Source organism: Echiichthys vipera (genome assembly GCF_963691815.1).
Source record: "Echiichthys vipera genome assembly, chromosome: 3".
Classification (NCBI taxonomy): domain Eukaryota; kingdom Metazoa; phylum Chordata; class Actinopteri; order Perciformes; family Trachinidae; genus Echiichthys; species Echiichthys vipera.
Genome location: NC_139828.1, coordinates 27,541,274 through 27,566,761, shown reverse-complemented (window position 1 = coordinate 27,566,761; position 25,488 = coordinate 27,541,274). Strand labels below are relative to the sequence as shown.

The 25,488-nt window shown below is 39.4% G+C and overlaps 1 protein-coding gene across 9 annotated transcripts in view; it reads left to right on the top strand.

Annotated features, from left to right (window-relative positions):
* kif1aa (kinesin family member 1Aa) overlaps nucleotides 1-25,488 on the top strand; it is a 43,966-nt gene that overhangs the window by 1,001 nt on the left and 17,477 nt on the right. For 2 of the 9 annotated variants that reach the window (XM_083940391.1, XM_083940390.1), the window contains exons 2-30: nucleotides 894-1,039; nucleotides 8,738-8,811; nucleotides 8,979-9,161; nucleotides 9,268-9,333; nucleotides 9,529-9,707; nucleotides 9,843-9,954; nucleotides 10,231-10,308; nucleotides 10,483-10,548; nucleotides 10,635-10,652; nucleotides 10,775-10,853; nucleotides 10,936-11,014; nucleotides 11,208-11,350; nucleotides 13,051-13,089; nucleotides 14,730-14,941; nucleotides 15,843-15,922; nucleotides 16,165-16,240; nucleotides 16,869-16,948; nucleotides 17,105-17,211; nucleotides 17,323-17,403; nucleotides 17,502-17,682; nucleotides 18,160-18,232; nucleotides 18,474-18,564; nucleotides 18,664-18,812; nucleotides 18,906-19,084; nucleotides 19,568-19,705; nucleotides 21,102-21,422; nucleotides 24,886-25,004; nucleotides 25,122-25,207; nucleotides 25,286-25,415. In XM_083940391.1, the coding sequence (XP_083796517.1) occupies nucleotides 934-1,039; nucleotides 8,738-8,811; nucleotides 8,979-9,161; nucleotides 9,268-9,333; nucleotides 9,529-9,707; nucleotides 9,843-9,954; nucleotides 10,231-10,308; nucleotides 10,483-10,548; nucleotides 10,635-10,652; nucleotides 10,775-10,853; nucleotides 10,936-11,014; nucleotides 11,208-11,350; nucleotides 13,051-13,089; nucleotides 14,730-14,941; nucleotides 15,843-15,922; nucleotides 16,165-16,240; nucleotides 16,869-16,948; nucleotides 17,105-17,211; nucleotides 17,323-17,403; nucleotides 17,502-17,682; nucleotides 18,160-18,232; nucleotides 18,474-18,564; nucleotides 18,664-18,812; nucleotides 18,906-19,084; nucleotides 19,568-19,705; nucleotides 21,102-21,422; nucleotides 24,886-25,004; nucleotides 25,122-25,207; nucleotides 25,286-25,415 (3,325 nt within the window). In that variant the 5' untranslated portion in view covers nucleotides 894-933. The remainder of the gene's footprint in view (nucleotides 1-893; nucleotides 1,040-8,737; nucleotides 8,812-8,978; nucleotides 9,162-9,267; nucleotides 9,334-9,528; nucleotides 9,708-9,842; nucleotides 9,955-10,230; nucleotides 10,309-10,482; nucleotides 10,549-10,634; nucleotides 10,653-10,774; nucleotides 10,854-10,935; nucleotides 11,015-11,207; nucleotides 11,351-13,050; nucleotides 13,090-14,729; nucleotides 14,942-15,842; nucleotides 15,923-16,164; nucleotides 16,241-16,868; nucleotides 16,949-17,104; nucleotides 17,212-17,322; nucleotides 17,404-17,501; nucleotides 17,683-18,159; nucleotides 18,233-18,473; nucleotides 18,565-18,663; nucleotides 18,813-18,905; nucleotides 19,085-19,567; nucleotides 19,706-21,101; nucleotides 21,423-24,885; nucleotides 25,005-25,121; nucleotides 25,208-25,285; nucleotides 25,416-25,488) is intronic. The other 7 variants (XM_083940396.1, XM_083940393.1, XM_083940397.1 and 4 more) reach the window with 5 other exon arrangements.

Genomic DNA, 25,488 nt, shown 5'->3' with positions numbered 1-25,488 from the left:
AAAATGAATCCCAATTAAATCTCAGTATACAGTACGGACGTGCTTGGAAAACAGAAACACCTATTTCCCATTGTATTAACAGTGAATGTATACATCTCACAAATGCATTAATTAGTTTAGGGGTGTACCAGGAAGCAGGGTGACACAGCAGATTTACGACACTCAGTGACGATGACAGACAAATGAGTCACAAAGCATAACTCTGAATATTGATTGATCCAACATTATCACAAATCTTAAGCGTACATGAAGTAAAAGAAATGACACCTTGTCTTATTGATATGCTATACATTTTGATAGCTTTATGATATTGGCAGTTAGACCTGAGGCATGCAGTGAAAGCTAGTTAAATCATATTGCTCAAGCTTATTGATGAAAATATTAAATAATTGTAATTTTATCAACACAGATGATGAGTCATGGTTGCTCTTGATGCAGTCACGATGACACGACACACTAAGATCACACAGTGATTTAATGTTCATATTTACTCTTTTAGGAGACAGTATAACGAGTTACGAGTTTTTCATGAAACCGAGCTGCTGAACGGAGCCAGACCCTGGATTTGTGGCTGGAATCAGAGCCATTGTCACCCAGGGAAATAGCCTGACATTTAGCTGCTGCTGCTGCACTTCTTTTGTTACTGCTAGCTTTATTATCCATCTCCCTTGGCTGTAGCTGACCATGCATGGTCTTTTCATGTCCTCCTCTATTGTGCTGATCACATCAACCATAAGGTGTAATATTCTGCACTTACAATGTTTAACATAAATGTAAGAAAAATAGACCTCAGTTTTTTATATTGTGCAGTATGTCATTTTCATATTATTTGATTCATAATGATAAAAATAGAAATTGTGTAAATAAAGATTATCTTCTGCTCCCTTCTACAGACCTAAATAAGGCACCCCAAGGTGCTAGGAAGAAAGCACCATGGCAGGGGCCTCTGTGAAGGTGGCGGTGCGTGTCCGCCCCTTCAATTCAAGGGAGATCGGAAAAGACAGCAAATGCATCATTCAGATGTCTGGAAACACCACAAGTAAGTATTTTACTCTCAGAATATCTTAAAATTCACCTACAGTGTGTGTGTTTTGTGTACTATGTTTCTATTGCCTTAAAGGTCCCATATTGTAAAAAGTGAGATTTCCATGTCTTGATTATAAAGCAGGTCGACATGCTATATAAATACTGTGGAAAACGCTCAATCTATAGAGAGATGCAAACAGTCTGTATTCAGAAACTGTGTCCCTAAACGAGCCGTCAGGACTTCTGTACAGTTGTGATGTCACAACTATAATACAGTACATAAAAGTGGAAAGTGCTGCTACAGTGCTACAGTCATTCCTCGGCTGCAATGACAGTGCAAAGATGAGCACAGATAAGGAAGATCTGGAAATACTGAGCAATCAGAGCAGGAGCTGGACTTTTTTGTGAAGAGTTCTTAAAGAGACATGTGTTTCAGACAGAGAGTGAATACAGATGTATTAAAGCATCTAGTTCTAGTAGAAACCTAAAATACAAGTATGAGCCTGAAAATGAGTGTAATATGGGACTTTGCGACCTAGAATTCAACAATGGTTGTGTGAACACTTGCTTCACACTGTATGGACACCAGAAGTGTAGAGAGGGGTTGGCAGAAGCTCGGTGTAAGCTTTGTGTCAGGAGTGACTGTGCAAATCTCCTATGAACAAGCAGGACCAGTTCCAAGACCATTTGATATGAGCAGGGAATTCATTTAGACTCAGCTTTAATTTCATAAGATTATTGAGATACTGAGGACGTCATATTTATCTATCTAAAGACAAAGTGTCACCTTGTTGAGCTTGTCTCCAAGATCGGCGGCTGTCGAATTACTAGAGGGTTCGTATTTTCAGTTACTGAATAGAGCGAGCGGTAGAGGAGCTATACAACATGAAATCACCTGCTCATGAAATCTCTTGACCATCATGCTGGAGGTGATATAAGATCCTGGTTTATGTGGCCAGATTAAGCCAGATTTAAAACTGACTCAACATTTTCAACATCTTTCTATTCAAATCTGCCACTAATACAAATATTTAATACACACAATGACGGCAGATAGAGATTGTCCATATAAAATAACCCATATAAACACTTGGGAGTGTGACTTCTGTGCACTTGCTAACTTACGTAGTCCAGAGCACCCTACATTCCTCTGATTATACAGTGCAGAGTGAGGACTGTGGTCGAGAAGAGACTGGAAAGATACTTGATACGTTGTCTGCTTCGGAAGGTAAAGCCATTTGTCAATAATGGATGAGGCTTCCTGAAATATTTACGGTTTGGCCCAATTTAGCCATCTCCTCCTCCTTCGTCATGTCATGGGTGACTAGACAACAAGCTTGGTGGCTTTTTTGGGCCGTCACTTATTTGAACTTATTTTAGTTCCCTGACTAAAAAATCTTCTTGTCTCTACAGCAGGGTCTCCTTTAGCAGTGTAAACTTGGATCAAAGGCACCCAAGTCCATAGGGAATCTTTTTTCAGTGCAAACACACTGGAAAGTCCTCTGAGATGTAATGTTTGATTCAATCTGTGAATTAGAATTTCTCTAATCACACAAAGTTTGATTTCAATTAATTGAGTTATCCAAGTACATGCGACTGGAAAATGAATTTAAGTGAATTCATGTGAATGGCTGGGCAATATATTGATATTATGAAACTAGATAACATATTAGATTTTGGATGTCATAATATGACACAAGGGTATTTTCCTGGTTTTAAAGGCTGCATGAAAAGTGATGCCATCTTCTGAACTTTCTAGACTCTTATATTATTTACCAATAATCAACTCTACAATATTGTCACAATATCAATATTGAGGTGTTTGGTCAAAATATCGCCGAGCCCTACATGCTATCACGATAATCAGTATGGTGTTTGTTTGTTCTTTATATCCATGTTTTTCATGGTAATTTGGACAGTCAGGCTACATATTTACTGCAATATTCACTGTCCTAGTCTTAAATGGTGTTAGTTTGGAGTCCTCCTGTCCTGAGAGTTAACAGTTAACCATAACAGTTCAAACTGTACTGATTCAGAACTGTGGCTCATTAACAGTAGACATCAGGCTGTCAAAGCACAGAAGGCATTATAAAACATACATCATAGTACACCTTGGGGAGACAAATATTAGAATATTCCATGTACTTGGCTGTTTCTGATTTATTTATTACATTCAAATCCAAAATAGTTATGCTGTCTAATTTATGTAACACTAAATCTGCAACATATCAACTGAGAACTGTATCCTGTTATAGAGCTATTTTGCTGATTTTAATCCACGCCTGTGTCATGGCGGTCTGGACATTGTGTTCAGATGAAAATGGGTATCCTTTGCGGCTTGATTCCCTACAAAATAAATCCCATCTACAGGCTGGTAATATGCAGTTTCAGGGAAAATAAACATTGCAGTGGACATTTTCAGCCCCCCACAATAATCAATATACAGACAAAGGTAGGTCTGTAAGTTAAGTAAGGCCAGTCACAATTCTGCTTAATCAATCTACCTTAGAATTCATAACTTAAAGAGTTTATCAATACAGTATGTCAACAGTACTAGAAAATGTGTTGTTTGTCATACCCACACAGAACACAAAGCTGTTTTCAGTGAGACTGCAGGTCTTTCAGCAGAGCAGATTGTTCTCTTCCAAACTGAGTCAATGGCTCTGGATGTAGACTAAAGGATGTGAGCAGGCTGATGTCATGAAAAAGCCCATTGGTTGCAGTGTCTGGAGGGGGTAAAGAGGCAGGGTATAAATGCCCCCTTGTCTTTTTGTAGGCTGGCTCGAGGAAAGAAGAAGGAGTGGGTTTTTTTGTCTCACTCTCTGCTTTGTGCTCTCTGACACTCATGTGTGGGTCAATACCCCAGTTCCCACAAAGCAGGAGAATGGCAGTAATCTTGTTGTTTAAGAGATCTTCCCCTCCCACACTGGCCTTAATTAAGATGCAGGGGACAGACATGAAGGATAAACAGGCCACTGTCTACAGGGCTATTGGGTTCATACTTGGTGGATACAATAAGATTTATATAGCACCAAAAAACTTGAAAGACATTTTGCTAACACACTCAAAATATCTCTGCGTATATTTAACACTTAAACTCTTGCAAATGAAGTGGTTTTGGTAAATTCTATGTGTCTGTAAACAAATTCACACAGATTTGATTTATCTGATGGAAAATTGATAGGATTCATTATTTTTAGAACGATTAAATTCCTCCCTAGCACACTGTTTAATCCTCCATAATGCACAGTTTAGCATAGACAGCACCTTTTTGTTCTTTTTCTGTCTTGTAGACACAGGCTTGATAAGCATAATAAGAACACATTTACAAATATCAGGAACTGAAGGCAGCAACAAGACACATAATATGCCAGAATGAAACAATGTCAAAGAATTAAACAAAAAAGAGCAATTTTAAAAAAGTGTTTGTTAAAAACCATAAAGCAGCAGACATCATTCCACCCACAGCCAGTGCTGCTGCTGCTCCTGCTGAATTTAGCTTCTACGTGGCTCTCCTCCGGTCTCTGTCAGTGGGTTCACATCCCCTCTGCCAGACCTGCTGACACAGCCACATTTCCTCCCCTATTGACTGGGGCAGGTCACCCGTGACAGTCTGACCAGCATCACTCAGTCACAGTTATGAAAACCCAGCAGCTATGACAAAGATAAACATGGAATGTGTCATAATAGGATGCTGAAAATACGATATGTATGAACTAAAATGAATCTAGAGCAGGTAATCCCCACTGTAATTTGGATGAATGAAGTGGGCATCACAGAAAATGATAATGACGAGCAGTGCTGTCGTTTTACAAAATACTACTATGCTTGTGTATACTTTATATACAGTATTTACACTAAATATCGCACCTGGTGAAGATAAAGTGCACTCTCTTTTCAATTAGGGATACATCGAAATATACATTATACCTTTTTTACAATGATAATACAAATGAATTACCGAAGCCATGTAAAACATACTCTACAGTATCTTCAAAGTCTTCAGTAATGTAATGTAATATGCAGTGTAACTATTGCTTTGTAATACAGTTATTAATCAGTGGTGAAAAGTTACCCTTACCATGATATTCTGACATCTTATAAACTAAACAATTAATCAGTCAAAGAAATCATTGGCATATTATTTGATAATGAAAATTAAAGGTAGTTGCAGCCCCATGACTTGACATGACTTAATTAAAAGTCATAAAAAGAGAAGACAGGTAGTAAAAAGAGAATGATGAAGATGGGAGACGTGCTCTGTGTGCTTAAAATGCTGCTAAAACTCGCCTCAGGTGGAGATTACTCTGACACGCAAGCTGTGACCACGAGGACGTCACCCAAGCTACTGAGTGCAATTAAAATAGGCAGCCCTGCCCCATGTCTCACTCTAACACTCATATATTCTGCCAATCACTGCCACTCTAAAGTAATTACTTTATCTGAGAGTGAGACGCTTTTTCTTTCCGGTGCTAGTACGGAGACGGGGTGGAGGGGTTCATCTTGAATAAATCATACCACAATCAGAGATGAGTAAGCAAGAGCTCTGCTTCTGGGTAATAGTCAGATCTTGATATATTTTTCATTTTCAAGGTTTGGTAAGGTAATCCATGTCTCATTTTAAATTGGGTTTATTTGATTACTTTCTCCTGTTATGAAATCCAGGTTTTATAGAACGAGGTCAGCGTTGTTTAATAGGAAAAAACAATCAATTTCTTTTCTGTTTTCACTACGTGGCAGCTTGAGACGATGTGGGACCTTCATTCATTGTCAGGCTGTATCAAAGAAGATACGTATATCTATATACGAGCAGGTTATACACTTATATGCCGCATGTACATGTAGAGAAGCATTTCCCAGATTCCTCTTATATGTCCATTTGTCATCAATGATGGAAAGGATGTGTGTTAATGCAATGTAAAAACAAAAGTAATAGGTTGTTGCGCTTTAAAAGACATTGTTTTATTGATAAAGTGGTAAGTTAGGACAGGTGCAAAGCCTCTGTTAAGTCATGTTTTATTTAATAACATTTTGATTGTAAATTGCAAACAACTGTTGAACTACGTCTTATTTCCAGAATATCTGAGCAGTTGAACAGGTAATACAGGTGAACTCAACACTAATACACAAATGTGATGAGTGGAGGGATCAAAAATAACAATTGAGTGATTAGTGTCAGCTGCCTCTCCAGTTCTAAGGAGATATTTAGGTCTAACTGGAATTTCTTGTGATGAAATAGCGTCTCTGATGTCATGGCACATTACCGTGGCAGACCATTTGTGGCAGGAGATGGTGCACAGAAGAGGAAATGATCAGTATTGAAAACATTTCCGGCTAATTAATGAAATTGATTCTGCGGCAGCAAACCTCATGTATTTTATAAGTGCAGAATTTGGAAATTAAATATGAATAGGGTACTGAGAGTAAAACGGTATTGTATTTATGTTCATATCTGGCCATCATCCAAGGTACCTGGTCACGTCATGTCCGCTAAACAAGGCCTCATCTCTTTGTCATGGGCCTGAAACTGGAAACCCACGTCAGACACACTGGCCTATATTTCATAAATGGCAACACAGTAGCAGCGTAGAAAGGAAATAACAGTGTGTACACTTACTTGAGAGTGTACTTAGCCCTGGGCCTTTTCCTCTATTATCGATCGCATCTACATTAGCAGAGAAAATGTTGTCTGGAGCTCTGGGAGCAGGGAGGAAGCGTTTTCATATTTCACCAGACCACACCAGATGTATTGTTCTCGTGTGGGCATGCTACCATGTGCTGTAGGTTTTCTTCACCACTGTGTGCACAAGATTGCTGGATTAATACTGTATATAATAATTCTAATTACTATTATTATTATTGTTATTATTATTATTAAACAGTGCGACTTGTTGCTGCTCATAGAGGAATTGTTGGGTCTCTATAAATATTGAATAAGTCATAGAGAGTGTGGTCTTTTGTTATGATTTGGCACTATAAATAAAATTGAATTGAGTTGTATTAGTATTACCACAAAAAAACCTTAATTACAATACTTGAGTTTGATAGTTGGCAAAGTAATTTGCATCTATGTATCTGATATTTTGCCTTTAAGTATACAGTGTGAACTTTAACTGCAAAATCTCTCTAATGGTCATACAGCAGACCTTAGCATCCCATCACTCAGGCTTTATTTGTTTCTGAAAGCATTTTTCTACAGAACTACAGATCAAATATATTATTCCAGAAGTTAAACATCTGAAAGACGTTCTGAAATATAATCAATAGTATATCATAAGGTCGTGTTTTCTTTCAGACTTTGTTTTGTTTGATTTATTTTGATACTGTATTGCGTAACCTTTCTAGATGCATATACTGTAAATATTAATTATTACCTGCAAACAAGCTGTATCAGCTACACTTTACTAAACAGCCAGTAGAATAACACAACTAATAGATGAAGTGAACCAGAAAAATATGTGTTATCGTCATCAAGTGAATGAGTAACTACATATTGTTTGTGAAGGGTCACAGAGCGGACATATCTAATATCAAGTTTGGTCAAATACTGTATCAGGAAGAAGTGATTTGATCAGTCATCATTGTCCTGGGGATATAAATGTACCAGACCGGAATATAAGACTGGGATTGTCTGTCTCGTGTATAATGGGAAAATGTGTTTCCGTGCTGGACTAGAAGGATGGAATTTGACTCATTTCAATTGGTGCTAAACAGACATCTGTGACTTACAGTTAAATTATATCAGCACTCCTCTGACAGTCTGGAATAAATGAATATTGTAAGATTGAAAAATAAGCCGAGCCTGGCAAGCTGAGTCGGAGCTGTCCTAAAATGGCCAGTGGTGGAGAATTCTGGTCGGTAACAACATGGCACCTCCATCAGGCCAAACTCTCTCACAGGGCCACCAGCTGGGCTATGCTGAAAAATGATAATGTCGTTTTTGATGTGTATGATATTTCCTAGTCTGTCAGATGATCACATACGTTCACAAGTTTGTATCAGATTGTAATTATTGTTTTTTCATTGTTTAAAAGCCTTTACTGTTTTCTACAGATTCAGATTACCTTATCATCCGAAATGACATTTCTTTAATAGACGGCGATTAAACAGTAGTTTACAATATCCACATTCAAAACTATCAGAAGTACAGAAGCTATAAAAAGAGCAGACCTACATCAGATTTTAAACCTAAAGCTGCACAGATGAAACAGGAAAGATCAACTGTGTGTTGGTGTGTGTTCAGTATTTTTCTCTCTACTAGCACTGTGTGCAGGAGTTGAATTAAAAAAATGAAAGAAAAAAAATGTCCTATTTTGTGTGCCAAAGAGTTTTTTTTCTTTTTGCCGTGGTACTGAAAAGGGTATTGAGTTTTTTATTTAGTAATATATCATAGTTGGAGATTCTGGTATATTGTGACTATCTAAGTTTAAGAGTTTTTTTTTTCTCCAATTTTTACATCAACATCAATAAGCAGCTGATGGCAACTGATATGACACAATGGGTGCATTTCAGACCATGCTACCACCCTGAGTGGTACACATCTGCAGTCCATTGCTTTGCTGTAGTGCAGAGACCCACTCACTACAACTGTTGGCACAGAAAGAGGAGGCGACTAAGGTCGTTCCAGTTCTATTAGCACAACATGACACCGACACAGCTCAGATGCAGTTTCACCCTCCCTCTGACTCGTGTTCCTTGTCCTGTCTTTCAGCCATCGTCAACCCCAAGCAGGCCAAAGACAACAAGAGCTTCAACTTTGATTACTCCTACTGGTCCCACACCTCGGTAACTCTTCCTGCACCCCCACAGCCCAAATGTTGTACTTTCACCCCAACAAAGACACACACAGACACATTTGCATCACTGTGGAACACTTTACGTGGCCTTTGTCAGGTTTATGAGAAAGTTTAAGATTTATGTGTGCGATTATTGTTATTGATCTCTGTCCACAGCCAGAGGACATCAATTATGCCTCTCAGGTGCAAGTGTACAAAGACATCGGAGAAGAAATGTTGCTGCATGCCTTCGAGGGATACAACGTCTGCATCTTTGCCTATGGTCAGACAGGCGCTGGCAAGTCCTACACCATGATGGGGAAACAGGATGTCAAGGATCAACAAGGAATCATTCCCCTGGTACAGATGTGTACCATGATCTCTTGGCCAGTGCTAAAATAATGATTATAATAAGTAAAGATGGGTTTGGATGGTGGAAACAATGTTGTTATTTTTCTCTTTCCAGTTGTGTGAAGATCTTTTCACTAAGATCAATTACAATGCAGACAACAGCATGTCTTATTCTGTGGAGGTAAGCATGTGTCTCATTGGCTCTTCCTGTTGAGTTTAGGGAAAGTTCATTGAAATATTAATCTCACACAAAGAGAATAGATGTTTCATACAAGTTCCTGTCTCTGAGCATGTAGTCACAAACACTAATACTAATGCAATTAATACAAAAACAAGTATACCGTATACATGTTGCTAATGTTATGAATCTGAACAGGTAAGCTACATGGAAATCTACTGTGAACGTGTGCGGGATTTACTGAACCCCAAAAACAAAGGGAACCTGCGTGTTCGAGAACATCCTCTGATGGGACCGTATGTGGAGGACCTGTCTAAGCTGGCTGTTACCTCCTACAATGACATCCAGGACCTGATGGACTCTGGCAACAAGGCCAGGTGACGGAGCTGTGTGCATTCAAGCCCTTCACTGTTGTTATAGAGGATTCTACGTATTTGCACTTTAGCTTTCTGTTTCTTTATTATGTTTGTCGGACCTACGGACTGATAAAAATGTCTTTTCTGTGTCTACAGGACTGTGGCTGCCACCAACATGAATGAGACAAGCAGTCGCTCGCATGCCGTCTTTAACATTATATTCACTCAGAAACGCCACGATGCTGAGAGTGATAACACCTGTGAGAAGGTAGGGTTTTATCACCTCCTGACTACATTTACTTAGAATTGATCCGTTACTTTTTTTTATCCATGGGCTGACTGATAATACTCATTTACATCTTGTTGTAAATTGGAAATCAATGATTGCTAGAAGGTCATACTGTAAAGATAAGGTGACATTGTGCAGATGTTTTTTTAATGAGACCCATCTCTGGAATGAAGTAGTAGCCTTAGCTTCTTTTTTTGGTGTCAGCTGATGTTTTGCACTTTATTTATTGGAGTGTTTATTGATGTTGTGTTGCAGGTCAGCAAAATAAGTTTGGTGGATTTGGCTGGCAGTGAGAGGGCAGATTCTACTGGAGCCAAAGGGACCAGGCTTAAGGTGAATTGTTTCCCTCAAATGCATTTTGGAGATTCAAAAAGAGAAACACAGATATAAAAACATATTTCCCAGCCTCTAGTATATATGGGAAACAACCACTATGACTAAATTCATATTAAAGTAGTCAGTGTTTATTTTCCATGTAAATATTCTCTGCTTCTTGCTCTATCACAGGAAGGAGCAAATATCAACAAATCTCTAACTACACTGGGGAAAGTCATCTCTGCTTTGGCAGAAGTGGTATGTATCATATCTGCATATCGTACATTTTAAGATAAAGCAAATGTTATCAAGGATAAACATGTACATTTTTTACTTCATTTTAGGACTCTGGGTCAAATAAGGTAATTCAATATTAAATTATATATTTACATTATTTTGTGTGATCAATGTATTTATAGTTTTTCCAAACCTAAATGCAAATAAAAACATTGACTCTAATTTGGTCTTTTAATTTGATACACAGAATAAAAAGAAGAAGAAGGTGGAAAGCTTCATCCCCTACAGAGATTCAGTTTTGACCTGGCTACTGAGAGAAAATTTGGGTATGAACACAATATTTCTTTGCTCTTACTGATCCATTAGTTTTCAACAAACTGAAACTAGCCTTGGTCTTCATTGTGTAAGGGGGGAACTCTCGCACCGCGATGGTAGCTGCCCTGAGTCCAGCTGACATCAACTACGATGAGACCCTCAGCACACTCAGGTAGAGGAAACTTTTTCTGCTCCCACACAGCTGCTGAATGTGACTCTCCGGGACACTGATGCCAGTAAGAAAAAAGTATTGTGTAAAAGGTGCAGAATCCTGATGATGTGTGATGTCAGGGAGATTGTGAATGTGTGCGTGTGTCTTTTTTTCTCCTCCCTCACCTGTGTCTCACACTCCCTTTCCCCCACAGGTACGCAGACCGGGCCAAACAGATTCGCTGTAACGCCGTGATCAATGAGGATCCCAACAACCGATTGGTGCGTGAGTTGAAGGACGAGGTGTCTCGTCTGAAAGACCTCCTCTACGCCCAGGGCCTTGGTGACATCATTGAGAGTAAGATATTCTGCTCACGTGACCATACGAGCTATCTCTATATTTAATTAAAAACGCCTGCAAGGGTTTTTGATCATTTTGTTATCGTGCACACTATTGTCTGATTGATACTCTGTAAGTCTGCACATTTAATTGAATATTAACTGCGATCACAGTTTTGGCTTTCCACAATTAAATGAACATGATCGACTGCGATATTGACGTTTAAAATGCTTCCTCTTGATCTTAGAAAACGGCTAAACTTACTAAACAACCAGCCATCAGGGAGCAAACGAGATGTTTTTGGTCCACTTTTGCAGAGCTATCTTGCTGCACATGCACCCTGCAGCGGCAGCCTGTGTAGAACTTCCCTGAAGGTTGGGGCTCTAGACTAGAAGAGTGATATACAACAGAGAACAATATAAAAAACTAATGTCTGGATCAGGAGGCGACAAGGTAGTCCATTTCGGTACAATTTTCTTTATATTTAGCTTCTAGGAGATGCACTGAATTCAGGTGAAGAAGAACCTTATTATAAATATTATTTTAATTCAAAATATTTGGTAATAAGCAGGAAGGTAGCACAACGTGAAGGTGAAAGCAGTGCCCTGTTTGTTTCAATGTGAAAGTGGTATTCAAAATATTTTGTCCCTAAAATAAAAAAGTAATCCTGATAAATAATTGTGATCTCAGCATTGATCAAAATAACCTGGATTATCATTTTGTCCATAATTGTGAAGCCCTAACTGTCTCACCTCGGCCCACACAGCGCCCCTCACAAGCACTGCACTTTTATCCTCCCTGTGCTCACAAACATCGTATGTGGTGATGTGTGCTCAGATAACATATAAGAGCGAGTGCATGAAAATCAATGGGAAGATGTGAATGGAGATGAACAGATACTGATTCTCTTTTGACTGCAGTGGGACCACAATTGCCAAAGTGCAGTTTACTCCAATAAACCAAAGAAGACGGGGCCTGCTAGATAACGTTAGAATGTAATAGAAAGTTTGTTACAAAATGGAGGCGTGGAGTTTAAAGTAGTAGACGTTTACCAGGCACAGGAAGTCTAATGAAAAGAAGCTAGTCGTATAATGGGAAAAGTAGGAGGTTTTTGTTCAAATAGCACCGGTCAACAACAAGAATTGTCCAATTCTTGATTGAATTAAAGTTCGGGCCCTGTAGACCTTTCAATGCATCTTCAACTTTGTCACAAAAATGTGTTGTTCCCTGCAAATTATAAGTGTATGTTTAAAGGACCAGTATGTAGAATTTAGTGGCCTCTCGCAGTGAGGTTACAGATTGCAATCAACTGAATACCCCTGCCCTCACTGCTCCTATGGTGGGCTTCATGGAACATGAAAACATGAAAGGCCCTCTCCATAGGCAGTGTTTGGTTTGTGCATTCCTGACTACTATAGAAACATGGCTGTGAAACTTGGCAGAATTTGCGGAAGAGGACCTTATCCATATGTAGATATGAAGAACTCATTCTAAGCTATTGAAAGCACAACGATTCTCAGTTTCAGATGATTATACACTTATGAAAACATAATTATGAATATTATATTCCATTTCTGTCACTAGATCCCCATAAATCCTACACACTGCTCCTTGAAATCCATGAAAAATTGTATCTAAAGATGTTACACTGTCTCCCTTTCTCTATTCTTTTTATGTCTCTCTCTCTCTCTCACACTCTTTATCTTCTCTTCTCCCAGCATATCGAGCGACTGGTGCTGACATAGAGGGTTTGAAATGTGTGTTTTCTGGCTCTTGCTTATTCTCTTGTGGCGGCTTAGCATCACCGGTGCTTATTGTGACAGTAAAAAGCTAGCTTTCCTGCATTCTCTGCAGCACCACACTATCATAAACAATTGATCAGAATGTTTAAGGGTTGCACTGGACTACAAATAGATAATGTTAATGCAATATAAACAGCACTCAGTGCATGTCTGAGGGTGATTTCCAAGATTTGTCATTTTGGCTCTAATCTTTAGGTCTTCATTGGCTAAATGTGCCATTTCATGGTGCTGTAGAGATCTGCGTATGGCTTCGTAGCCATAGCATTGGTAGCTCAGAGTTTAATTGTTCATGAAGCAATAAAGCAGAGCAATACAAGATGGTGGATATTGGGCAATAATGAGATATGTTTCATCCCTATCTATGATTACCCTTATGTAGAAACTGTAGCTCCCCATTCCCCTGGCAGGGTCTGTCTGACTCTTATCGCCTCCTGTTGGCAGCCATAACAGTAAACATAAGATGATGAAGCAGCCACAGAGAGAGTTTAATCACTTACATAATATTGGGTCTTTGAGGTAGTCATCTAATTTTATGCCATACATTTTTACTGTCGTACATGACCTCATTAACTGCACTGCGAAGGCGACATTATGTGATCCATCTGGGCAGGCTGCAGCCTGTCCAGATGGATGGGTGTGATACACTTTCCCAATTTATTGCTCTGTGTTGCCATAGCAGCAGCTGCAGGGTTGATATTTTTCATTTTGTAGAATCTATCATAGGCCTTCGAGGTGCCACACCAATACCAGGATAAAACAGGGAACATGATGTGAAATCATGTGTGCTGGTAGACTATTTTGATAAGTAGAAATTGTATTAATTTTGATTTAAAAGTAAATGTCCAATCAAGACTGAGGTTTCACAGCTGTTTAAACAAGTGAACCGCTGTGTCTGACTCTGCCAGAGAAATGGATTTCTGCTTACAGTAATTTGTTTCACATTTTTAATTTTAGAGAAGCACATTAGATGCATCTGACTGCTTGTTAATAATAATCTTAATGCTTCGGGCTTCCCAATGTTCTCTGCAGGATATATGACCCTATTACAAATGAGTCATTATGTCTCTGCACAAAGGGCAGCCTTATTTTTCCATCAATGATGACTCATTTTGTCCGTGCTTGATTGGGAGTTAGCAATAGAATCCTTATCCCATGCTAGATTTTAATTCTGAAATGGCAGATGAACAATACATATATATATATATATATATATATATATATATATATATATATATATATATATATATATATATATATATATATATATATATATATGGCATTTTCTTTTGTTTTTGAATGTTCCTGCATATGAAGCCCTGCTTTGTTTTTGTGTAATTTTTCGTTGGTTATGGCTGGATGGATCTTTTAAGTTGGTCTTATCTGCGCGTGGCTTCCTGCTGTCGCTGCCCTCGCTTGTATACTAGCAGTTTATATGTCTCTCTGTGAGTTAGATTTGTTTCAAGCCACATATCTTCTTTCTTTTTCTTTTCAATTCTCCCTTTTCTTCTCTTCCGTATCTGTTTGCATTTCTCCGTTTCTTTATTCCTTATTATCGATTACCCCCAAACCCTCTTCCTGTACTCAACCCCCACCAGCCCCGACAGACCTATCCGATTACAAGAACAATAACAATAAAGGCCAAGCTGTGAATCAAAGAGATGATCTCTCCACAGTGACCAATGCCATGACGGGGATGAGTCCCTCTCCGTCTCTCTCAGCGTTGTCCAGCCGTGCTGGATCCATTGCCAGTCTTCATGACCGCATCATGTTCAGCCCAGGCAGCGAAGAGGCCATCGAGAGGCTGAAGGTGAACACGCTCTGCATTGACATTGTAAATGTACTGCATGTACTCACTGGATATTCCCAATGCTCATCAGCTGCACATTATCAGATCATATGCAGATACATCTTCAGTGTCTTCACTTAGTATTTTATTCATTACCTTCTCAGTAGTTAACATGTAAAGCAGAAAATATTCAATGATAAGCAAGAAAGGTTTTCTAAAACAGTGGCTCACAGTAGTTTTTAACCCATTTTTGCCAACTTTGATGGAAGTATCCTCTGGGCTTGCCTCAGCAGACATCTAAAGATATTTTCAAAAATGGTCAAACTGTCAAACGTCAAAATGAAAGATTTTGTTATCATACTGTATCTCGTCTTTGGGCACATGGGACTTATGGTTCTTACTATATACTCTGCATCTCAGAAACCACAAGGAGCACAATCAAGTTTTCTTACTCCTACTCTACAAAATTTTAAAACTTTAGACCAATCAGTACAAATGTTTTTCCTATCAAATTAAATATAGTCGTTAGACTTAAAATGGGTTAAGAAAACATTACTCAAACTCGAGTATATTGTGTTGCTGAAGACTATTTTCAATCATGGATTTGGTGCTTTACCGAGCATGGCTGCAGAACAATTCACTGTATGTAGGATTTAGTCAAAATAAACTACAGTACCCATGTTCATGTTAATTAAGGAGCATGTGAACCAGTGCGACAGTGTGGCTCATTGATGTGTGTTTCATAGTTTTTGGATAACAATGGGTCTCTATGGCATAGAGGAATAAGGTATATTAGGCTTTACTTCACTACACAATATTTGTTAGTTTGTTTGTTTTAATTTGTTCACAAAAAGAAAAATCCACCATCACCAGACATGTCCTTGAAATGATCTTTAATCACCGCTATCTTTTGAAATGTCAGGAAACAGAGAAAATCATTGCTGAGCTCAATGAGACTTGGGAAGAAAAACTTCGCCGAACGGAAGCCATCCGAATGGAAAGGTGAAAATTCCAATCTTCCATTTTTATTTGACTTTCTTTCATTTTATTAGTCAAATCATTCTTGTTTTTTTCTTAGAAATGAGAATGAAGAAGGTGCATAAATAGAACAGGTTTAAGGAATAGCATGCATACTCTTTTCCTTTTTGACTCCTGTGGTTTTAACTACAAACAAGGGAGTTGTTTGTGTACTATGGACACTTTGCATTTGTGCAGCTTATAAACTATATTGCATTCATTTACAGAGAGGCATTGCTGGCAGAAATGGGTGTAGCAATGCGAGAAGATGGAGGGACAGTTGGTGTGTTCTCTCCCAAGAAGGTAAGAAAACATGAGACATGTGCAAAACTCCTCTGTGATCTAATACTCACCATTTAAATGATTCCCTGAAATGCTTGTTTATTTACCCCAAAGCCCTCCGATAGCCCTAGAAAGCCCGAGCCTGTGTTTATCGACACAGTGGGGCTGTTTTCCCCCAACGAGGTTTGTAGCTGTGAAGTGTTTAAAGCTGCCTCCTTCTCTGAGTGCTCTGAAGTCTCACTTCCACAGGAAGAAAGATCAGTCGAGGGTTTTTCTTTTTCATTAAGTGTTATCTAAAATCTACTTCATTACCCGCTTCAAACACTCCCTCGCTGAGCAGAAGTGTAAACATGGGGGGGATAGTGGTAGTGCCCCCATTTCAGTGATTTATGGCTGTTTGCCTGCAGCCCAATAACATCAGACTACATTAAACACTCACGCTGTGAAGCTGTGGGGAGTGAATTTGACTGCATGGTTTTAACTGTTGCTGATTGTTTGATGTTTGTTACTGGGAGAGATTGCTTTTCAGCTCTCTGATGTGCAGTGTATGCATAATTTATATTGTAAATAACATTTGAAAAATGAATGATATATGTATGTTACTAACCACATTTCTACAGTTAGTAAAGTATTCCTTGTTCTGCGGCAGACACCTCATCTGGTGAATCTCAACGAGGATCCTCTGATGTCTGAGTGCCTGCTGTACTACATTAAAGATGGGATCACCAGGTTAAATATTTTCAGATATTTTCAATCTAAAATTAGGGTAATATGGAAGAATGGAGGGATGTTCTTCCTTTCCTTTCAGATTTTATTGAAGTGCTTCAATCGGTACCTTACTATTTATTTGTTTACCCTTACATTATATCATCACTTCTTTTTTAGGGTCGGTCGTGTAGATGCCAGCAGTCGTCAGGATATCGTCCTCAGCGGCCATTTCATCAAGGATGAGCACTGTACCTTTACCAGTTCTACTGATCCAATGGGAGAAAGTGAGCAATCTTTATCTTTATCTCACAGGCTTGTAGTTATATAATACGTCAGAGTTTAATATTGACAGACAGGAAGTGGAGCTTCATATAGCCTTTTCTTTTCCTAAGCAGCAGTTGTCCTTGAGCCCTGTGAAGGAGCTGAGACGTATGTCAATGGAAAGAGAGTGACAGAGCCCACTGTCCTCAAATCAGGTCAGTAAGCTTTCCCGCTCTTTCCTATGCATGTATCTATTAGCAACACATGGGATACACTCTATCTGTATGCATTTTGACTTGTTATTCCCGTAAAGGAAATCGCATCATCCTGGGAAAGAGCCATGTGTTCCGCTTCAACCACCCTGTTCAGGCCAGGGCTGAGAGGGAGAGGACCCCATGTGCAGAAACCCCTGCTGAGCCTGTGGACTGGGCCTTCGCCCAGAGGGAGCTGCTGGACAAACAGGGCATTGATATGAAACAGGAAATGGAACAGAGGTACTCAGTCTATTACTATTACTAGTCAACCAACAAATTAGTGATTTTGTTACATGCAACCAGTTGCAATGCCAATCATTTTTCAGTACTTACAAAGACCAACAAAAACTTTTGGTGAAACATACATTGAATCTAAATCACCTTGTTAGTGATGCCTTTAGCTTTGGCACTGTACATGGGGGATTTTCTCCCTTTCTAAAATGCCGTGGTTATCAAGGATTGAGTTTTGCTGGTGGTGGCTTATGTTCTTTATCTTACTCGGACGCGGTGTTATACTAACACTCTGCTGACATTTTCTGTCACAGTAAACAAACCATACGTGTGCAGGGCGTATGTTGAACGATAATATAAATATTGAGTATTTAGTGAATAGTACGCGATTTTGGAAGCAACCTTAGTGACACAGGTCCAAAACCAAAATCGTCTTTCCTTTCACCTCTCTCAACCTGCTTTGTTCACTAGTGTTTATGTCTTCAGGCTGCAGGAGCTGGAGGAGCAGTATCGCAAAGAAAGAGAGGAAGCCAACAACCTTCTGGAGCAACAAAGACTGGTACATTAATACGCAGCTTTTCATGCTTTTCTTATTTATCATTAAAGCCATGATAAATATCATCGCTTATATATCAAAATATCAAAATTGTAAAATAATTTTTAAAAAACTTTCAATGAAAATGAGCCACAAGATACTTCCTATGTTTTACATAAAACACAGGTATTTTTGAATTACCCTTAGTCCATTTCGACTGACATCTGTTGCTAAATTACTTGTGTGTATTGTGTTCATTAATCAGGATTATGAGAGCAAGCTGGAAGCTCTTCAGAAGCAAGTGGACAGTTACTACCCAGAAACCCTTGAAGAAGAGGAAGAGCCAGAAGAGGAAGGTAGTGAAAATTGTTGGACACATAAATCTATATATCTATAGTATGTTGGTAGTAAGCACATCCTCACGAAATGATGATGATGTATCATTTTGCTCACAGTGCAATGGACAGAGAAGGAAAGAGAGCGAGCTGTGTGGAGCTTTCGTAAGTGGCGGTGCTACCAGTTCACCTCTCTCCGTGACCTGTTATGGGGGAATGCCATCTTTCTTAAGGAGGCCAACGCCATCAGTGTGGAACTCAAGAAAAAGGTCCGACATGTTGTTGTCAATTCAACTTATATCCACAGATTGATGTTATTATACAGCTCTCTGACCGTACCAATGCTTTTTGTGCTCCTGCAGGTCCAGTTCCAGTTTGTGCTGCTCACAGACACTCTCTACTCCCCCCTCCCTCCAGACCTGTTGCCCCCAGAGGCGACTGAGGACAGAGAGAAGCGACACTTCCCACGCACAATTGTGGCCGTGGAAGTGCAGGATCAGAAAAATGGAGCCACCCACTATTGGACATTAGAAAAACTAAGGTATGAACGGCTCAGGTACGAATGGTGCATGAACATGCATGAAATCTACACAACAATGTTTGGCCAGCATATTGCTGATAAACTGTCATACAATATAATAACAAACAGTTGAAACAAAAACTATTTAACATACAGTATGTTTGTGAGAGATACATTTCACAAAAGTAATATGACAGTATTCAGTACAAGTCCATGTTGTGCCTCTTTTTAGCACAATGACTTAAAGTCTCTGTGAAACAGAAGATAGAGCGTCTCTAGTGTCTATACTGTGACATTTCCCAGTGAAATGAATATTTCAGTCATCAAACATTTGAACCTGTTTGACCTGGTTTCACAGTAACAGAAAAGTGTAAAAATACAGCTTTTTTGACATGTTTTTGGCATATGTCAAGAGATAAATGATGATAAATTGATTTAAAGTGGGAAAATGTATTTTTCATTTCACTCTGATTTTAACGTGGATATTGTTGCTGCTTCTTGCAGGCAAAGACTCAATCTGATGAGAGAGATGTATGATCGCGCTGCGGATGTGCCCAACAATACAACTGAAGACGGGGAAAATGTGATGACCGGAGGAGATCCTTTCTATGACCGCTTCCCCTGGTTCCGTCTGGTTGGCAGGTAAATGATGAACACCACTGACCTATACAGCATGTAGACAGGACGGGAAGGCATTTATACTGAACTCATACAAAGGTTGACATTGGCAAGCAAACAGAAGCCCAGTGTTAGTCATTCCATTCAGGATAATGGGAGGTTGTTTTGCGTAACTACCACATATTGTGCATGTGGTCAACTGATGGACCATAATGAGTGAGACACAAGCATAAAGTAGTCCTCAGCCCACTTCATTACAGTGTCTCTTTCATTACAAACTGAATATGAAGGACTTACTTGGTACCATTAATCAAAAAACATTATCACAATTTTGCACAAACCACTATTAAATTTAATAATTGAGATTATTTTTTGTTGACAATAGACCTGCCATATCTTGTCATAAGTTGTAAATCAGTATACTGTTAATTTTTATTAATTAATGAAGTCCATTCTCTTTCTGGTAACCGGTGTAAATATATGTCTCCTGAACATCTGCTCACAGCTTCAACACGAATGATGCATTTAACAATTTTGACAATTCTTTTTTTTTAATGGGAAAAATCAGCTGTGGAACATTTGAGATCGATATTTCTTCAGTCCCCCAACTCAAAGCCTGCTGTTTCTTCCTCTCTCACTTTGGCACATAGCCTCTTAATCTCTCTCTCTCTCTCTCTCTCTCTCTCTCTCTCTCTCTCACACACACACACACCCACACACACATACACTCACCACTCTGTTACATAATATTCAGCATCAGGCCTTTAGTGTCATTTAGTTCCTGCGAGACAAGAACAAATGATTTGACTGTAATCTGAATAATTTCCCCTTGAAATATGTTGTTTGTCGGCTCATTTACAATTTTCTATTTCTTTTCAATGAGTAAGTAATTCTGGCATATGTGGCCAGCAGCCCCTCATCTAATGAAGTTTAGTTTTCCAGAAAAATTATATATCAGCAATCAACTTCAATAATAAAAACGCTATGCATTAAAGAACGGTATATTAAAATATAGTGTTACATACAGTATCTTATATTTTTAGTATGCATTGTGCATACAGCAGATACAACAACAGTTATGGAGTTAACAACAGAGATATAAGATCATCCAATCTATGGCTAACCTTATCTGGCTCCTGTGATACCTGGAAGTGACTGGCCTCTGTCGAAGCTCATCTTTTTTCTACAGGGTGTCGATCATCATCTTAATGGTTGGCACACTTCACTACTGTATATGCACTCTGAGCAAAGGCGGTTAAATTTGTAGCTTGTCTTGCACTCTCCCATCTGTTTTTCTGTCTCCACTGCACATACTAAAACAGACCAGTCCATATGGTTCTCTACGCCCCTCTTGTTTGAACAAGTGTGTGCCTTCTATCTAACTGTTCTAACCTAGTTCCCGTGTCTCTGGCTGCATCAGAAACCCCATTTTCAACACATGCATGAGCGAGCGTATGAGCGACCCTACCCCATCCCCAACCCTCTCCAACTCTGAAATTACTGAGCTGGCTGACCCGCAGCGGGAGGGTCGAGGGGAGGAGGAGGAGTTGGAGGAGTTGGAGGACCTGGACGATGATATCTTTTTGGACGACCCGTGCTCGGAGCTCGGGGGAGAGGATGATGATGATGATGATGATGATGAGGATGAGGATGATGATGATGAGGGAGAGCTCTGCCGAGGCTCCGGCGAAGGCCAGGATCCCTTTTACGACCGCTCACCATTATTCAGTGTAGTGGGAAGGTTGGTGAGGTTTCGGGAGCATGCTGGTGGAGGAAACTAGCTCTTTCACACTGAGACACAGGGTCTGTTTCCTGCTATAAACATCAGCACAGATGAAATGACATGAAAAGTACACAATACAGATCGAGTACAAGAGTGCTCTCATAAAAAAAGTGTGTATAAAATATGCACATGAAATCAAAGCAAGTCAGAGTGTCTTTTTGTTTTTCAAATGGACATTTTCCATTGTACTGTCCAGTTGGGACAGTACAGTAGTTATATCACCATGGAGTTGGGGCATTTCAGTTGGATAGCATCAGTGGAGATTAGAAAACTAATGTGGGGATTTAATTTATTTCATGTTCTTAAAGGGATAGTTTAGATTTTTTGAAGTAGGATTGTATAATCTACTTACCCATAGCCCCTGTATACAGTAGATGGTGGTCAGCGTGCCCCCAGTTTGTAGTTTTTTAAGTTTACATGGGGGAACCGAAGTCGTTATCTATGCTCTCATCAAATCCACCAGACTACATTGAAAAGAACAGTTATTCCATTATGCAGAACACAGGAGTTGCACATAGACTGTATAATAAAGATGGGTCTGAAAAGTAAAGCTAATGGTATTCTTTCCAATGTCCAGCAGGGGGCGACTCCACTGATTATATAGAATTCAAATGAGAATATTACCTACTTCTCACTTGATTTATAACTTCAGTGAACATTTTCTTAATGAGTTTGTGGTCTCAATTATTAGTTTTAAGTCTTCTTCAATAAAGCATGACGTGCATTTAGTAGGTTATGGTCCGATTTAAGGGTCAAATAGACAAAGCGTTAAGCCAAAACATCTCTGGGTAAGCGCAATGCCATTGAAACTTGACACTGGCGTAGCTCTCAGCTCTGCCCTCTCATCCAAATATGTTTAAAAAAGACCCACAAGAAGTCACGGTAGCTACGTCCACTTCTTTTATACAGTTTATGTTCTACCGCTGTCTCAGTCAGTTAGTTAGTTGGTGTAATAGTGTGACTTTGTTAGGAACTAACAAAATGAACAATAAATATGTCAGAAATTTCTTTGGCTCAAAAATCGGGCCAGAAATGGCCTCAAATTGAACAGTGTATGCCCAGCTTAACTGATTGAGTCAGGGCCCGACCCCTGTTCTGTGAGGTAAAATTATCAATGGTGTCTGGTGGCTTTGAAGAGAGAATAGATAACGGCTTAAGTTCCCCCCATGTAAAATCAAACAGGGCTGTTTGATGTCAAGTTAAAGTGGTGAAAACACTCTAACTGTAGCATGCACTTAAACTGTTGTGTTTTAGGTGTACTTTTTTTAGGTTGTTAAATACATTTAGCTGCTGACCCTGTCCACAGCAATTCATTGCTTAGCTGCCGTGCCTGTCCTCCTGTCTGCTTCTTCAAACTGGGGCTGTGCCAACTGTCATCTACTGTAGTTAACACAGTGACTATGGATAAGTACCTTATACAACCAGATTTGAAAAATCAATCACTTTAAACACTTCCTGCTTGTTTATAACACCAAGTCAAACTAGCCACTATTTTATTCCCTGTCTGAGTTGTCACTTTCACTGTCTCATGTTTGAGACACAAATGCTCTCAAATGTCAAACCACTACACAGGTTTTTTTCATGAACATGATACTGAGTGGACACTGGAGTAGACATTTCTGGGCTTCAAGGTTTATCCTTTGCTCCCTATCTTTAATCTCATCAAATTTGACTGTTGCTTGGTTTTTATTTATTTATTTTTTTTGATAATTGTTTTTATTACACTAACCTAGGCTTAATGCTTATCCTGCATATTACAATTCTTCTTCCTAAACCAATCCTTTAAGCCAGCCCAGGGGGCTGGGTCGGTTCATACCACTTGTTTCCATTGAAATTCAAGCAAAGTTGATTCTCAACGGCTGCTTGAGGTGTGTGTCTCACTTATGTGTGGCTAATAGCAAACTAGTGGCTTTTACAGAAGACCATTCACTTGCACAAAGCACTGACATGTCTCATGGAGTATATTCAGGTCTGATTTGCATAACACAGGAACCCACAGCGAAATGTTCTCACCATGCTATGAAACCTGAATAAATATGAACGAGTCTGGAAATGATTCAAATGAAACAGCAAAGTGGTGTTCAAGGAAGACTCAAAATCTCAAGATGAAAGAGCTGGTTTCTACTGCAGCTGTCTCTTTTAGGCATGCCAGAGCACAAGTCTTTTCATTTTGACCTTTTTTGTCAATTTTTACTTGAATACGTCTGATGATGAACTAGTGCCCCTCTTTTGCACAAATTAGCACTTCGAACCCAGGAGGTGCACTTTGATTTCTGATGTCATTCGTTGGTTTTTGGTGTAGCATACAATATATCAAGCTGTTGGCAGTTTTTATTCAAGCTGAGCCATGTTCCGTATGATGATTTCTGTTCCATTTGCTTTTGATTCCTTTGAGTCGAGAAGTTGAAAGCATTTTCGTTCACCCGTTTTTGTCCTGAGCATGCCTTCTTTGCACCTCACCAATCTTGTCATAATTCTCTCCCTTTTTACACTCTCCAGCCTTAAATGTCTACCCCTTTTAGCTTGTGCAAATTGTGGTCCTTAACTGCAAGATCAAGTATTGTAGCTAAAAACTAGAGATTGAGAAACCAAGAAATAGGAACATTTCTACTGCAGGGTAGCACTTGATACCAAGGTCCTCGTAACAAATGTTAGTTGATAGGTAGTACACACCTTATTAGTCGTTTAAAAGATGCTTATTAACATTTTTATGATACTATTGTTAACTGTTATAAACACATAATAATGTTAATACGCATCTTATAAAGACTTACTGTATAAGGCCCTTATGACCTATCAAGTACTGTAATGCTTATTAATATTACTTTAACACAAAGTGTTACCTCGCAGTAGTTACTGCATTCATATTCTCAAGAGTCAGTGTTTGTCATGACCCCTGAAGTATCTGAATATCAAATGTAATGTAGGCTATGTATAGTGTTTTCATATTGAGGCATGATTCAGTAGCATATAATCAGTAAGCAATGCAATAAATATATGTTATTGCTCATGAGGAAATAATCTGCTCTCCAGCTAATTAGTGAGCTGGTTCCAGTATTTTGCAGTCATTTAAAGAATTCCCAGTTGACCCTCACACACATGCTCCTTAGACTCACCAAGCTTTCATCAGTACACTATAAAAGTTGATCAATACTGCATGTGACCCATACTTGTCCTGATGATGTCATTATTTATAGATGATAATAGGTGAGGAAAAAGGTGAGGAAAAGCCCCCACAAAGCAATAGTAAAGGGCAGCCATGGCCATCGCAAGAGCAGTCCCAGCTTCTGTTTGGTTGCTTTGCAGCTCTGTGTTCTGTTGTCCAGTCCAGTTAAGTTTTATCAAATGTGAGCCACAGCTCCTTAGCTTAGTTGGTTTTCATCTTTTATCCATTCTCTCTCTCTTTTTTCTTCCTATCCAGGGCTTTTGTTTATCTGAGTAACCTGCTGTACCCTGTTCCTCTTGTCCACCGTGTGGCCATAGTCAGCGAGAAGGGTGAAGTGAAGGGCTTCCTCCGAGTGGCGGTGCAGGCCATATCAGGTAAGGCTCGGAACCTCAGCCTCACCAAACGGCTAAAAGGCATGAAGGGATTGAAAGCACAGGTTGTGTGGGACTTCTTGAGGGAGTGAAGTGAAGGTTCCTTGTGTTTCCCTCCAGCTGATGAGGAAGCTCCCGATTACGGCTCAGGAGTCAGGCAGTCAGGCACTGCTAAAATCTCATTTGAGGATCAGCAATATGAAAAGGTAGAGAAAATCACTACACTGACCATACAGGATTCACCACTACTTACCTGTTAACCACTCTGTTTTGCATATTTGCAGTTCCAGTCCGAGACCTGCTCTGTAGGCCTGTCCCGTACAGGGATTTCACAGGAGGAGCTTCGTATCGTGGAGGGGGAGGGGCAGAACGCAGAACTGGGACCCTCAGCTGATGAGGTCAACAACAATACATGTGCGGGTAATCTTATTTTATGAGTGAATGGATACATGTTTTGTGTGTTTGGGTGTCTGCATGTAGAGTCCCA